Source organism: Euprymna scolopes, chromosome 18 (genome assembly GCF_053919585.1).
Source record: "Euprymna scolopes isolate OS-2025 chromosome 18, ASM5391958v1, whole genome shotgun sequence".
Taxonomy (NCBI): Eukaryota; Metazoa; Mollusca; class Cephalopoda; order Sepiida; family Sepiolidae; genus Euprymna; species Euprymna scolopes.
This window is the reverse complement of record NC_136499.1, coordinates 29,330,958-29,347,664: the sequence shown is the minus strand read 5'-3', so window position 1 is coordinate 29,347,664 and position 16,707 is coordinate 29,330,958. Positions and strand designations below refer to the sequence as shown.

General features: G+C 28.8%; 1 protein-coding gene across 34 annotated transcripts in view; it reads left to right on the top strand.

The window, feature by feature from the left end:
• The window catches only part of LOC145297554 (serine/threonine-protein kinase mig-15-like), a 1,203,941-nt gene that overhangs the window by 192,283 nt on the left and 994,951 nt on the right, over window positions 1–16,707 (top strand). For 16 of the 34 annotated variants that reach the window (XM_080143552.1, XM_080143554.1, XM_080143544.1 and 13 more), the window contains exons 14-17: window positions 1,728–1,809; window positions 6,025–6,287; window positions 7,714–7,799; window positions 9,178–9,317. In XM_080143552.1, the coding sequence (XP_079999678.1) occupies window positions 1,728–1,809; window positions 6,025–6,287; window positions 7,714–7,799; window positions 9,178–9,317 (571 nt within the window). Of the gene's footprint in view, window positions 1–1,727; window positions 1,810–6,024; window positions 6,288–7,713; window positions 7,801–9,175; window positions 9,318–11,466; window positions 11,518–16,707 lie in introns of all 34 variants that reach the window. The other 18 variants (XM_080143548.1, XM_080143546.1, XM_080143538.1 and 15 more) reach the window with 3 other exon arrangements.

Below are 16,707 nucleotides of genomic sequence, written 5' to 3'. Positions count from 1 at the left end.
GACATTGTCTGCATCAATGAAATGATTTTTCTTCTTTTTAAAGCATTCTTATGATATTAAAGATCTTTTAGATAAATTATTTTGAGTAATTTTTAATTGGACATAAAAAAAAAGTTATGCTCGTATTCAGGAGTTTTAAAATAAAAAATTTGTTTCAATTTTGTGAATCACCATAATTTTATATTGTTATCAATGACTTAGAATTCGTTAAAATTGGAGATTACAAAAATATAGAGGATACTTCTATTAAACAACTCTTTGGTATGTTAAACCACCATTTTCAACATTTTGATTTAATATTATGACGTTATAATATTTAGACTTTATAACAATTGCTTGTACCTATCAAATATCTAAACTGTCCCTACAAGCAGTTTTAAAATAGCAAGAGCTATTTTAAAACTGCACAAAAAAAAAAAAAAAAAAAAATATGATGGGAATCTTATATACAACCTAATATATTTAGAGAAAAAATATCCTTGTTATTTAAAATTGGAAAATAAATAAAATCTTGAACACCAGATTAATTTTCTATTTATGAATCAAATAATTTTTTTTCAGATTTTAATGCTTTGGATGAGAAATTAAATCTATTAAAGCAAATAATCTGATTTGTAATTATTTTCCTTTTTGTTTTGAGATTTGGTAGAAAAATTTAAAAAAAAATTAATAAAAGTGTATATAATTTTCAAGCAAAACAAATAAAAATTTATTATTGCCATTCACAGATATTAAAAAAAAATTTTTTTTTAAAGGAACTTATTTAAAAACAAAATTTATTCTAATTCTTAGAAAATAAAAAGTAAAGCAAGAAATTTGACAAAACACAAAATTAACTGTAGGAAAGGAGAAATTTAACATGATTTGTGTATTATTTGTCAGATTATTGGTTCTTATGAAAAACAAAGTAATTTTATGGTTTTTTATTTTTTCTTTAAAAAAAAAAGTTATTCTCAAACAATTGTATATTTTTTTTATTTATACTTACTAGACATTGTATGTTTTACTTGTATACCAAAACCATATCAGATTTTTTTTTTAAATTAAACTGTTCTTTATAATGCTATAAATACCAAATAGCCATATTGGTAGTAACACTATGGCAAAGTTCTTCAGAACTTAGTAAAACTGAATTATGTCAATATTAGTAAGAGGAAAGATTTAAGACAAATATTTATGTATTTTTTATTTTTTATTTTTTTATTTTTTTTAACAGACGGAAATGTATTTTTTATTTTATCATAGAATATTTTAAATAAAAAAGGTTTATGAAATGACATCATTTGACAAAAATGCATCTGATTCATTCAGTTCGAGTAATTTAAGCAGTTATGTAGGTATTTTCAAAGAGAAGAGAGAGATGAAAGGCGTAACTTAACCCTGCAATATTTACACTATGAACATTTTTATTTATATTGAAAGAGAAAGGGGGAGGGGGATTGGTTTATCACTGATTACTTAAGGTACCCCCACTGAGGAATGCTGATAGGTCTGAAGCAAATTTAGCACCTCTTGAGAATATCCTCTTTTTGTGGGAGCTGGATTTCGCACTACTTACATAGACTGATCCAAATGATAAGCCGTGCTGAAACTAAAATTGTCATAATGCCCAGCATTAATATTTATTATGTATTACACAAGGTATTAGATTCAATACAATATTTTATATAATACACACAATGCTTCAATGAAATTACACCACTTGTATATTTTTGTTTTATCCATAGTTGATGACCATGACACAGAATATGAATATGAAGGAAGTGACAATGAGGAGGAAGACGAGAATGCATTACCAGGAGAACCAAGGTTTGTTCAATTTCTAATACTAAAACCAGCTGTGGATATTTTCTCTTTGATAATGGTGGGGCTTTATGAATTTGCAGCAGACTATGAAATTGTATTTTTCAAGTTCAAATCTCATCAAATTTCTTGCGGTTATAATATTACGGGAGAAAGTATGAAACTGCAAGTTCCCTTCAGTTATAGATAAGAAAGTTGCAACATGTGTTCAATTAATCGCATGCAATATTTGAAGATGGCATTAGATAAATTCATAAATCACAAAAATAGGAATTAAGAGGGCATTCTGTGTATGAGTAGATCGTTTAATCAAAAGTTGACAAAAGCCAAAGTTAGTGCATAGTATAATTGAAAGTGACATTATAATTATACCTATATAACTAGCAGGCCGCTCGTGTTGCCTGATCATGAAATATGCTTAAATATGATACTTTAATTTATGCTCATTTCATATTTATTATTATAGAGCCAATTCTCAATTGATTTTTATATACTGTGTACCCAATATATATTAATGATTTCAAAGGTTTACTTTATTTTTTTAATATGACTTGAGTACCATCAACTTGACTCAAAACCAAAACATATAGCTATCTAGCGGTATTCCTTACCATCTGAACTAAGTGTATATGCATATCAAAAGTTAAAAAAATTAACATAGCTAAACATATAAATTTATATTTGTGGACGCGTAGAAGATACACGATTGGCCAAGTTCCATTTTTTTTTTTTTTCAATTTTAACCCCTTAGCAGCTATTTTTACCAGCTTAAAACCAAATCAAGTTTGTTCCACAGCTCAGAATCTTTATATTCCAAGTTTTAAGTTTAGAAATCAAAAATTGACAAAGTAGTTTGATAGAGATTGTTCCATACACACTGACAAGGTCGCTTATGTATTACACATATTAGCTGGCCGCCTGACTTTGCCCGGTTGAAAAATATGCTTTTATATGATATTTAAATTCATGCGGATTTCATATTTCTTATTATAGAGCAAATTCTCTATTGCTTATTATATTGTACCCAATATATAGTAATGATTTCAAAAGTTAAAAAAAACAAACTTTGGTGCCATCAACTGGAATTGAACTCAAAACATTCAGCAACTCTAGCCTTAGTTGTTATTAATACTTCAGCTTTTGTTGTTAATGTCTGAGCTATCACCAGATGAATAAAAAAGGCTAAAAATTAAGCCATTTCAAGCTAAAAATGTACATGTGGGCATGCTTAGAAGTTAGTCAATTTACTCCTGTTAGGATCAACTTATTTATTTGTTCATTTTTAAACTTTTAGCAGCTATTTTCACATAATCCACTAGATGTCCTATTTATCTCAATATTCCATAAGAATCTTTCACTTAGTGATGCAAGCACCAAGTGAAAGATTGTTTCAGCAATCTGCCCCACTAACAGGTTAAACGCCACATCGAAAGTATTCCCAAAGTCTAAATACCCTATATATCAAGTTTCAAGTCTGTAGACCAATTATTGAGAGAGGAGTTTAGTAAACATTTCGTGCACACACAGAAAAGGTCACTATATATATATATATATATATATATATATATATATATATATATATATATATATATATATATAAAGAACATATCCATATACTAGAAAATTTTCATCCGAAATTCTATGCAAGTATGGACAATGTATAAATTATGCATGAAAAGAATTATGCATTATAGTTAAATGACACCAAGAAACCAATCATCTAATAAAAAATCATAAAAATGAATAATTAACACTCGTTTTTCAAAAGAATATGCAAATCACTTAGCCTTCATTAAGTCGCTTGCATATCCAAGAGTGAGTATATTAAGAAGTTCATTTTAATAATTTTTAAATAGAAAATGTAGGGTTTTAATATCAATGTCAGAGTGAGAGAAAAAAAACAAACACACTTTATAGATATATGAAAATGTACGCGCAGTAATACCAGTCGTTTATTTTCTTGTATTGGTTGTCTCCCTTTGATTAAATGCCTTGTTCAGATGAGATTTACAGAAATTTGTTATAAATTAAAACCGATTTTCTCTTCCTATTTCTACATGCCTTTACTAATCATAAATCTTTTTCGTCCAATTCTTATGAAGATAAATACCGGGTAAAAATTTTAGGATGGATTTTGCTTAATGTAATTTAATTTAATATTTACCACATAACTTTATTTGACACAAATTTATGTGCAAACAAAAATGGTCAATGGCCACACTTGGCTCAATCTTTTGCCTCAAAATTTGGCTACCACTATTCAATTTATGAAGCTAAATTAAATTTGAATGAATCGGCAAGGTACGATTTTTGGACTAGCTTGATTTTGTTATTGGTTTCTCCAATTCCTTCTTGATCAGAGGGAACCACATGAAGGTTACCAACATCCATAAGTGAGACTAACATGAATTCAAATATGGCAACTTTACTACCGGTACCTATTAAAGTTATAACTTGATTACACACCTTGATGTGCGCACATAATATATACAAACACAACAATAAGATAAAAAAATGTAATTGATTAGCATCTCTGGAATTTTTAAATTAGAATAAATTTTTGCAAATATAAAAAAGGGCCTTGTCCAGAATTCTCTATCTTAAAAAACAAAAATAAAGAAAAATATGTATGATGTATATGCCCAACACGAAATGAAAATCATAGTCCAAAAATTATGTAAATTGATCAAGTAGTTTTATTTTTATGAATGAAAATAATTTTAAAGTGATTAATGGGAATTCGTAGTGAGTATGAAATTTCTTGAGTTATCTTGCTTTTCTTTCTTGGACTATTTTTCAAAATGGTGGGCAAGAAGATCACTACTTGGATTCTAAAATTTAATTTTCTTATTTAAAAATTAAACTCCTTGAACAAGTTACATGACTTTTTGGTACTTGTACAGTTTAATCAAGACATTAAAAAATGAGAATGTCGAAAAAAAAAGTTTAAATTGTACATATCCGTTATGGAATTAAGTTCTCTGAAAAAAAATTTCACTTAATTTCATCAAGTAGCTTTTTTTTTTGTTTTTACAGCGAAAAAACAATTTGTTTATGATACCGGGCAAAAGGTTCGATTTTTAGGAAGAAAAGCTAGTATTAAAGATGGGGAGGGAGTGTCGGCACTTTACATGGAGTTATCTCCCCATGGCGTGTATAACATTCAAACAAAATTTAAAAACAAATTCAAGATGTCTGCCTTTAACGCGTTCTCATAAAAACGTGTTTTTTCCGCTGTAAAAAAAAACCAAAACAAAAAAAACTACTCAATCAAATTAAGTGAATTTTTTTTTTTTTTTCGGGGATCTTCAGTTCAAAACGGATATGTACAAGTTAAACTTTTTTTGATATTTTCATTTTTTAATGTCTTGATTAAACTGTATAAGTACCGATTTTTCTAATATGATATTTTCGTTTAGCCATTGGTATGTACATCATACATATTGTTTTTTTTTTTTTTAATATAAGAGAATTTCTGAACAAGGACCCCTTAAAATTCTCAAAACTTCCCCTTTTTTCATTTATTGCCTTTGGTTCAAAAAGTAATATTCTTATATTATGAACTTTTATTTTCATGTTAACATATTATCTTTATTCCTTTTTAGGTATCTTTTCTTTTTATCTATAATCTCATGTCAAGTTAAAGATAATAAAATCTTACAAAAATAATGCGAGAACTGTTTCTAAAGTAAAGTCTATGTTTTTTTACTCAAAAAGTTGAAAATCTACAAAAACAAAAGTGGTACCATTAAAACCAGCAACCTTTTTTCCTCCAGAATTTATTTTTCTACATAGTCACCACCATTTTCAATGCACTTTTGCCAGGAATTCAACAGTGGTTGCTTTCATAGAATCTCACACTGTCAATATCTGCAGCAGAGAGATGAAACTTACAGGTGATGAATGCGTAAGTTCAGTCATCATAATGCAATTTGCCATCTCCTATGATCTATTCAGGCAGGATAAAAAATAGGCGGCATTAATTTTAGAACGCCCCCTTATATTATTGATAACCTTTGCATTGCCATATTTATCTAGTTTTGTCTAGTGATATTGTCTTTTGCTCATTTGATAATATTGCTAACATTTATTAAATGTTTGCATAACTAGGTATACTTATTTAATCCGTTTCCTATTTAACTTTTAAGTCCATTTTTGTGTAAACTGTAATATCTCTCATATATTACATTGAACTTGCAATTTTGTTTTTATTATTTTCAGCTCAATTTTACAAATCCCTGGTGAATCTACACTGAAACGCAACTTTCAACAGATTCAAGAACGAGAATCTAGACAGAATATTCAACAACCTGTCCGACACCACCAGGTTGCCCCTGTCCAGTATGCTCAACGTCACGTCGCTCAGCGCCCTCAATCTGGACAACTGCTGCGACCTGCTCCCACTTCAGGTCCTTTCCAACCCCCCAATCCTCCTCTGTCTGTAGATCATCCAAGTAAACATTACCCTGCATCTCGTGCAGTAGGTAAGAATCTCACTAGCATTACTGTGTTGCCTTTTTTTCTTAAATATATTGCATTGGAATGTTTGTTCATTATTAATTGGATATCACAAAAATGTATTTTAAGTAAAAACGCTATTACATAATTACATGTCATATCAAAATTAGTAAAAATTCAAAAAATTATCAGAAAATCATTGAGGAGAAAAATTAAACTAGAGGTTGCCTTTTTGTTGGCTATTATACTAAAATATGGCATAATTTACGTTGATACACTGGCGGGCATTAGATCTCCAAAGTTAAGCAATGTTGAGCTTGGTCAGTATGAAAATGGGTTACCATTTGGGAATTCTGGGCATGGTATGTGTTCTCCCTTTATCTTGACATTGTTTCCTGTCGCTTGGACTTACAACTAGTATTAAAACAACTCAGGTTAAATGTGGTTGGAGATTTGCGCAATTTTTACCACAAAAATTTTATGCGCAGCTAGCTTTTATAGGTGTTATCCATTGTCTTTTAAAACTGAACGGAGACTTCCATACTAAAATATAGGAAAGAGCGACATTCCTTTACTGGATAGCTCCACTTACCCTTGATCATCACCGTATAAGTATTTATCAAGGGAGCATAAAATATTTTTTAAGTATTTGATATGATTTGACTTGGGTTTAAACTCCAGTTTCCCAGCCCATTAGTGAACATCTGACCATATCATTCATTGAATTTGATCTTTTTATATTAAAACAAAAATTTTTCATGAATAAAATTATTAAAACAAAGTGAAATTTTACATTATTGAGGGCATTTACTATTGTAATTTAGAAGACTGGAATTAGACTTAGCTGAAGAATTTGTGAAATTGTTTTGTCTAATGAGTATCTCTAAAAATTTAATTTCATCATTAATATTCAATTTATATCAAATTTAAAACAATACTTTTTAAGTATTAGGTTGGTACAAAAATAATATCGCTTATATATATATATTTATATATATAGTTGAATGTCAAAAAACATTATTTTTGCACCAACTTAATATTAAAGTTTAAGAGTTTGTGACCACTTTTAAAAGATAAGAATATACTTTATGTATTTTCTGTAAATTGATTTCAAATATTTTGTTTGCATGATGAGCCGTGTAAGCATCGCAGAATAATGAACTGAGACACCTAAAACATTTAACGTATAATCTTTCTTGATATTGGATCAAAGATGTGTCTAAGTTGTTAAGAATTGGACTAGCTTAAAGAATGCTGCCAAAATAACATGTAAAACTTGAAATTAAATTACTTCAAATTAAACTTTAAAAATCTGTCAAATTATTCTGAAGAAAAGAAAAAATAATACAAAAACTAAACAAAATTTGATTTGATATTTTTTGCTATTACCCATTTAGAACATAAATTATATCTTAATGAAAATTTTATAATCTGTTTTCTTTGTTTCTTTAGCTCCTCCCAATAATGCTGGCCTTGCAGCAGCCCCGCCTTTAAGCAATGATCAGCGTAACCAACGTGCTCCAGTCCAAAGACCAGAGGTAAATATTTACAAAGTTTTTATCAAGATGTTATAGATAACATAAGCAACCAGATTCAGGCAGCAGCAAAATTACCATGAAACTTAATTCAGATCCATAAACTCTGGGAGAACTCTCGTCTTTGTATTAAAGAAGCAATCTTTCTTTTTATGAGTGAAATAAAAGATGAAAAATATTTACATTTTAAAATCAGGTATTTTAATAAAAAAAATCAGATTTTCTCCCCTACAAAATAATAAAAATAAAGAAAAATCCGTGTATGTATAATAATCCATAGAAAATATTATACACTAAAAATCATGTAAATTGATAGTTTTTTTTTTTTTTTTTTTTTTTTTTTTTTTTTTTTTTAAACAGAAATCATTTTTAAGCAAATTTGATTTTTTCCAAAAAATCCCTCATGTTAAGAATGGCTTTAAAAAATCTTGCAAGTTTGAATTATTTTGGAGTTATCTCTCTTGTTCCTTCAGCTTGTTTTCAAGATAGCGTCAAAATGTCGCTATTTGTTTAGCCACAAAATTGATTCTCTTAATAAAAATAAAACTAATTGATCAATTTACATGATTTTTGCTATACAATATCTTCTTTCAGTCACAGGTACATAAATCATACAGATTTTTCTTTATATTTTTGTTTTTCCATTGGGGGAATTTTGGGTAAGCACTAAAATTTAAGTTTCTAATATATTTCCTTAATATAGCTCTTGGAATAATCTCCTACATCTTTTTCATATTGCCTTAAAAATCATATATAATTGGCCAGTGTCTGGATATGCAATATTGACTTCTACGGGAAGAAGCCAATTTTCTCTTTTTCACTTGTCTGCAGCATCACAGAAGAAACCAAACGACAAAATAAGAGAAGCAAGAGTTAGGAGGCATAATAAAATTAAATAATTAAAAATTAACCCAATGTCCACTTTCTACTCTCCATATACTCGTTCATAGGTCTGTTGCACAAGCTCACTTGAAGAATATATCCATTGTCTCTCAAGTTTGAAAGAAAGACAAGGTTACACTTACTTCAAATGTATTAAAAAAAAAAAAAAAATTTTATTTTATAATATAGTTAATTGAAGTGTTCTATTAGCAATAATTATTGAAATAATTGTAACAAATATAGTTAATTGAAGCATTTTATTAGCAATTCTCTATCTCTATAAAAGCCAAGTATGTCCAAGGATGGAGTACTGCTGCCACATCTGGGCAGGAGCTGCTAAAAACAGCCTATCCTGCCTTGACAGAGTACAAAATAGACTTCGTGGTTTAGTGGGGGATGCCCTTTTCTCTTCCCTGCAAATAATTTTAAATTAAAAAAACATTTTTTTTATTTTTTTTTATTCGTAATTAATATAAATGTCTTTATCTTTTTACTGGAGGAAATGGAGGTCATAGCTGCTCATATGAATAATTTAGCAGCTGAAGTGGCTAATGATGGTGATGATGATGAAGACGAAGAGGAGGAGAATAATATTACAAAGGACGGGACGTTGGTTGTGTCGGAGCCTGCAAGGCCTTTGTAAGTACTTATTTTTTTTATTATTGTACTTTGTATCTGTTTTAATGTTGTGTTCATGTTTTTCTCTCCTACAATGGATCTAAGTAGTTTAGGTATCCTCTTTATACAATATTGACATGTACAGTATTGATTAATGGATACCATCACAGGCTATGGAATCTCTTATCAGATCTGTTTTTAGTTCTAAGTAGCTGTATATGCCCGGCGTTGTCCGGTCAAAACATAATGCCAGGCAGAGGGATTAGTCACTATTTAAGATAAACTGAATATCGTAACTTGTTCCGAAAAGTGTTCACATGTTGGATTTAAGAAAGCATAAAATACACCCATCTTTGTCTATGAAACGTTAAATAGGAAATAACTCTCAAGCTAAATAAATAAGCTTACTTCGGTTTTAAACGTAACTTGTCAACTATTAATAATTGAAAATAAATCAAATTAATAATAAATAAATCAACTTAAGATATTTCTCAATAAAACAACTAAAACGATTCCATTACAGCAAACAATAACATCAAACTGCTTATGAAAATAGATTTTCTTTAATGTAATATGCAAATGAGCTTATTGAATGTAGATTCCGTTTGAATACATAGTATATATATATATATATATAGAGAGAGAGAGAGATATAGAGAGAAATCATGCTGGAATAAAGTGTCTAAAGGTTTGTTTTCAATATGAAAATTAATTTGTGAAACCGTGTACCTTTTGTGCGTATTAATTCAATTGTGAACAAGCAAAGTAATAGACAGGAATATGACTTTATTATAGTAGATACTGTTGGGAAATGTATAAACTCACAATTTTGCCTTGCTATTGAGGAAAAGTAAAAAAATAAATAAAAAATTCTTCATATTTTTAGAGACTCCATAGACTGTTATTATCTATTAAAGCACTCTGTTTCCTGATTGTTGTATGGATTATATAGTTATGTTAATTTGATGTGAGTTTTGCTTCTAATTTATCATTCAGTCGTTCATATTTTTGTATTCCATTACAGATTTGAGGGATGGGATGAAGCTGTCAGCTTTTGTTAATTTTAAGATTTTATTTTACAAGCATTTTTTTTTGTTTTTTTTTTAATACCTAAAACATAGAATTAATTTTAATTTTCGGTATATAAAATCATTGTTCAAATGTTTCACTTTTTGGCTTGTTTTTGTTATATAGTTATATTTTGTCTCTATTTAGTTGCATCGCCACAAGGACAAAGTTGGACTCTAAGGTAGTTTTTGATGTGAGGTAATCCTAACAAAGTTATTAAAGCTATCTGAGGGAAGATTGTTAAATACATTTCCTATGTTTACATTGCAATAGTAACAAAAAGATTCCGTAAGTTTTAAATTATTTTTATTATCTATAATGTTTAATTACTGATTGATATTCCTCTATTTTTGATTTCTGATCTGTAGCACGTATCATAGAATGATGAAATGCAAGTCACAATCAAAAAATTATATATATATATATATATATATATATATATATATATATATATATATAACAATAGTGAGAATTAATGTTTCTTGTCATTTTATTTGTATGTAACCCATGTAAGTTTTAATATGCTTGGAAATAATCTTAATCAAATTTAGATGGGTCGGTCAGTAGCATGTTTGATATGCTGCTTGATGACTTTTAATAAATTCTAAGTTGAACTGTTTATGAAATGGACAAATTTTAACTTGGTGTGCGTGATATGTCAAATGGATACTGTTATGGATTATGAAATTGACTGTCGAATTCAACTCCAATTTTTGTCCATCGAACAATAATACTGTTAGGGAAAGCATTCAAATGAAACTTCCCCTCCTGCTATGAGTAATATAGCAACGCGTGTTCAATTAACTGCATATGTTGAATTATTATATAATCCCACAGAGTTGGTTAGACATAGAAGCAACTCAAACAAATTATAAGAAAAAATATATCGTTTGAAGAAGACGTACAACATATAAAAACCCAAACTAAAAAAAAAATTTACTTAACTTTTTTATTACTAGGTTTAGTAAAACAAAGACAAAAACTTTTCAGCAATGATTAAAAATACCTTTTAAATCTGATATAACAATGGAACTTTAAAAAAAAAAACAAAAAAAATTTTTTTTCTATTTTTATTTTGTGTTTATTCTAAACTGAATTTCAGGTACCGGGGATATCTCTCTGATTCCCGCCATCGTCATCATTTTCCCACCAGGTTTGTTAAGAAATTGTGCATCTTGTGTGGCCAAGCACACGCAAACCTCATTCTTCGCATGTCTTCCCTAACTTGACCCCCTCCCTACTCCCTTTGAAAAAAAAAAAGGCATGTCCCATACATTTTAAACAATCGGCTATCCTATATTTGACCCCCTCCAACCATGACCGAATCTTTTTGCATTTGCTATGCAAACTACAACAACCTTTTGCACTACAAAAAAAAAAAAAAAAAAAAAAAAAATTTTTTTTATAGAATTATCAATATAAACTCACATGTAATATGTTGCAGTCTTATCACTGTGATTTATCTTTTTAATGTAAGCTTTTGTGTTTATGATTTTTGATAATTTAAAATGCTTAAAAAAGTTTTCTAGTGACCATTTTCAGTGGATCTAGGTTTCCTTTGGTTTAATCATCATGTGGCCCAGTAGTAGGCGAGATTTTGAAATTAGATGAAATAAATTCCAAAGGTCTCATGTACAGACTATTCGGCAAAATAAAAATTGACCACAGATATCCTACAAATATATTTTTTAAAAACTTTATAAACGTAATAAGCATTGAAATTAAATTTGTTCATATAGCCAATGTTTTGGTTAATTAGTCCATGATGAGGACATTTTGTATGTTGAGTGGTGGGAATTATAATTTTGTATATGTTAGGAAAAGTAATACTTTTGGAAGTTAAAAAAATATGTAGTTTTTTTTTGTTTTTTTTACCTTAAAAAACCATTTGGCTCATATCTCTTAACATACTGGGCTCTGAGGAAGATTTGATTGGTTGAAATATTGGATATTACAGCTTGAACATATATATATATATATATATATATATATATATATATATATACACACACACACTTAGCCTGATAATTTCCTGTAGGAACGAAATAATATAGTCAGGTCTGTAGTTTACTGATCAGAGATATTTTCATATGACATGGTTTATATATATATATATATATATATATATATATATATATATATTAAAATCAATTAAAACCTGACGATTTCAATCTAATCTATAAAAACTTATGCTACAAATTGATGTAGATATTTCCAGATATACTAGTTTTAAATCGAATGTTTATCAGTCAAATTAAAATGACATGCAATTTACTAAATACATTCGTATAATTTAAATTTAGTTGAAATTAAGATTATATGTAAATGTTATTACATTTATATTTAGATAGTATTTAAAAAGAAAAACCATGTCATATGAAAATATCTCTGATCAGTAAACTACAGACCTGACTATATTATTTCGTTCCTACAGGAAATTATCAGGCTAAGTGTGTGTGTGTGTGTGTGTGTGTGTGTGTGTGTATATATATATATATATATATATATATATATATATTAAAAATATATAGTACTCTGCATTTTTTTTTTTTTAAATAAATTTAATCATTTGTCCGATTAACTCCTATACCAAAAACGCCATTTAAACGTCAAGGGAAGTAACTCTGTATTTGTCAATGCATTGTCTCCCTTGGTAAACGATTTGTCTGTACATGTTTCTAGGGACATTTTGACAATATTCGACTCATTTTCTGAAACTAAATTTAATACTAATACACAGTAGTTGTAGTGCAATTGAAATATTTTAGTTTTTATTTATTTTTTTACTGCATTTTGTTGAAATTATAAACCAAACAATTTCTTGCTTGTTAAACATTGTCCTTCATGCACATGCAAGCACTTATAATTTAATGTTAATTAACAGTATAACAAATAGGAAACATTAACAAAATTAAATACAAAATTTTTCAAAAGTTAAGATTATTTAAAGTTAGTTTTTTTTGTTTTTTTTTTCTTTTTCTTTTCAGACAGTTTAATCTTTTGGAATAGAAAGTCATTTAACCTTGCTTTAAAGTTCTTAGCAAATTTTTATGTATTAAAAGATCAGTTTTTCTTTTAACATTCATTTTTATAAATAAATTAAAACATTATTTTAATAGCATGGATTATGGTTTTATAATGTGGTGTAATTTAATAACCAAATGATTAAATTTAGTTTCCAAGCCTATTAAAAAAATGGCGAACAAATGTGTTTATGAATTTTTGAGCTGAGGATAGATAATTTGTATTTGAACTACTGACTATACAAACTAGCACTCAAGATGAGGACAGTAGTCCAAATAATCCAAATAATGTAAAGAAAAAAAAAAATTGAATGTTGGAAGGTACAGCTAGTTTATAGTTTATGGTGCAATCACATTGACACACCGGTTCTGGCCAGATCACTGAAGTTAAGCAAAGTCAAGCCTGGTTAGTACCAGATGGGTGATCATTTGGCGAGGCGCTGTGTGTTCCGTGAGGTAAAATACTAGGTTGGGAAACTGACACAGTCTATCCTATCAAGGGTAGATGGGCCTCTCTTAAGTCATGGTAGGCAACCCATATAGTGATGGCATCACAATAAAAGATACCCTTGATAGCTCTAGCGAAGCATCAAGTATTCAGCTACAGACAAGATTTAAATTACACTACGAACTCGTGTTGTGAGTTCAATCTCTGCTGTGACCGCATGTTACACAATGTTTATAATAAATAAATTTTGTGGTGATGGTGGAGGTAAAATAGAAATTTAATAAATTTCTGACAAATCAAGGAAATCCTTCATTGTGGATGAGTGAGTATGAAAATCAAAAAAATTAAAAGTATTTCAGTCTATTCAGTTTTGTTTATGATTTTTGGAAACTTATAATTATGATGATGATTATTATAATGATGTTGACAAGATAATGTGAGTGCTTTCGTTTGTATGTTATTACCTTCCACGCCAATTAAAAATAATGAAATTGTCTGATCGTTGAATATGAAATGGAAACAAGTAATTGGTGATTATTTGGTGTCGTTGGGTGCCAAAAATTATGGTTTTACTCCTTTCAAGATGATTCGTTCCAAAATAGATCGGATTTCATCAATAGAATTTAATTGCCATTGCCAACTTAAGCAATATTTGTTTTATTTAAAGATTTAGTTAACAATTCTTTTTATGGTAAGAAAAGAGACTATTTAATTTCAAAAGCTGTAAATTATTAGAATAAATTAATAAAAACCGTCAAAACACCACCTGACTAACCGTAACCTGAAGCCATTATTTTACCGTAGGAAACAAAGTGCTTAATTCATTCCTAACCACAAAACGTGTCCCCTCTCCATTGCATAAAATGTCTTGCAGTAAAGTAAATATACATAAATCTTACATGAATATTCAAACGTTGTTGTATCATCTATATTGGTTAATTAGAACTACTATGGAAATTTTTAAATGTAAATACTAAGGATTTTTTTTTATTTATTTTAATTTTTTTTGTTATTTATAGTAGGGGTTGTAAAACTAACATTTGGCAATCAGCTTAGAGAATGAAGGGGACATAACTAATCTAGTAATGTCACTGATGTGTTGTTAGTTCATTTGTAAAACAAAATTTTATTTTTAAACTTATGTATTTTTCTTTGTCTTTTTTTTTTTTCATACCTGGATAAGTTTTGTTAACTATGATTTGATTCTATACTGTTCTATATGTTATATCATTTCTCTTTTAAATTTTACCAAACTGAAAAGTTTAAAAAAAAAAAAAAAAAAAAAAAAAAATTTTTTTATATTATTACTAGGGCTGTGACAACAGCATATTCTTTTCATTGTTTTGATTCTCAAGTATATATCCGACACAGCTAATCAACCGAGAACCACACCACTCTATATAAGATATCAATGGATACACACTCGAGAGACAAACCAATGAAAAGAATATGCTGTTGTCCTAGTTATTATCACATCCATGAAAAGTCTATTTTAATGTGCTATTGTTACTGCTTGTCCATGTTATCTACCATATAGATGATTCTTTTAATTCACTTCAGAAAAGTGTTTTTCCATTAAGTTCCAAAGTCTAAGCTATTGTTGAGATGGCTTGTTTTCTATTGACTGAGGTGTATTGTCCTGTGCAATTCTAGGAGGTCCATCATTCCAGGCTTCGTCATCTCTTTGAGAAGGGGGTTATTGCTAGTCACCTGAAGTGTTTATACATGCAACTGGGGACCACTTGTGAACTTCATAGTCCTATGGAATTTCCTCCTTCAGAGTAAGCTGGTTAAACCCAAATAGGATTAATGCAGTTTCACACACGCATACACACACACAGCGTTTCTACTGGAGAATGTTGATGGGGCTCTTCAAGCATGATTTCTCTAGGGTGCTGTCTTCAAATCCCTCTTTTCCAACAGTGTCATATTTTCCTGCTATGGGAAGGAGATAAACTAAATATAATCCTGACTTAAATTTTGTTATTTATATATATTTTCTGTTTTCAAAGTTTGGCTAAAAGAAATCTAATGGTTCTATTAGTTTCCCTTTCTACTTTACAGTTGTACATCTTTAAAAGAAAGAAAAAAAAAATGAATTACAGCATTTATTAAGAAATTTCACAAGTTAATACCAGATTACATGTTGACTACATACGTAGTAACAAGAATAATGACTTTACTAGTATTTATTTATAAAAATGCTATAGTTACGGATGACCCAATTTACCTATATTTTTCTCCATCTCTCCTGAACATTATTCCAGTCTAATACAGTGTCAGTAAGGGTACAGGCACAGACTATAAAATATTGATTAAAATAAGTGATATTAAAACAGCCATTTGTAAATCCATTACACAGAAAACCAGTATTTAGAGAAAGCCAGCAGAAGAAAGAAGGAAAAGAACTGTATGAAAATGAAATGGATGAAAAGGACTATGATAGGATATTAAGAAATTATGTAGATGTCATTGTCACTGTTGGTTTAGTTTTATTAAACTTGGTTAGTGTTCATAAGAGTGGGAGAAACAAACAAGTAACACTTGCTAGCAGTACCCTCCCCTGTTGTCTGGGAATAAATGAGGACACTTGTGAACTACTGATCTCCACTCTTAATCTCATATTGGCATTTGTATAATTTTCAAATTAAAACTAAAAGGCAATTCTGTTTTTTCTGCTTATGGAGACCTGATGATATTTAAAAAAAAGAAGAGTAATCTGTATTATATTTCTCTTTGTCTGTTTCACTTTTTCTCTGAACCTACCGAGTTGATCTAACTGAAATTTTGTATGGAACTTTGCTATGATAAGGTACTGTAAAATTATAGTATCTGTTCAGAACACAGTTCGGGATTAATAAAGATTAATATT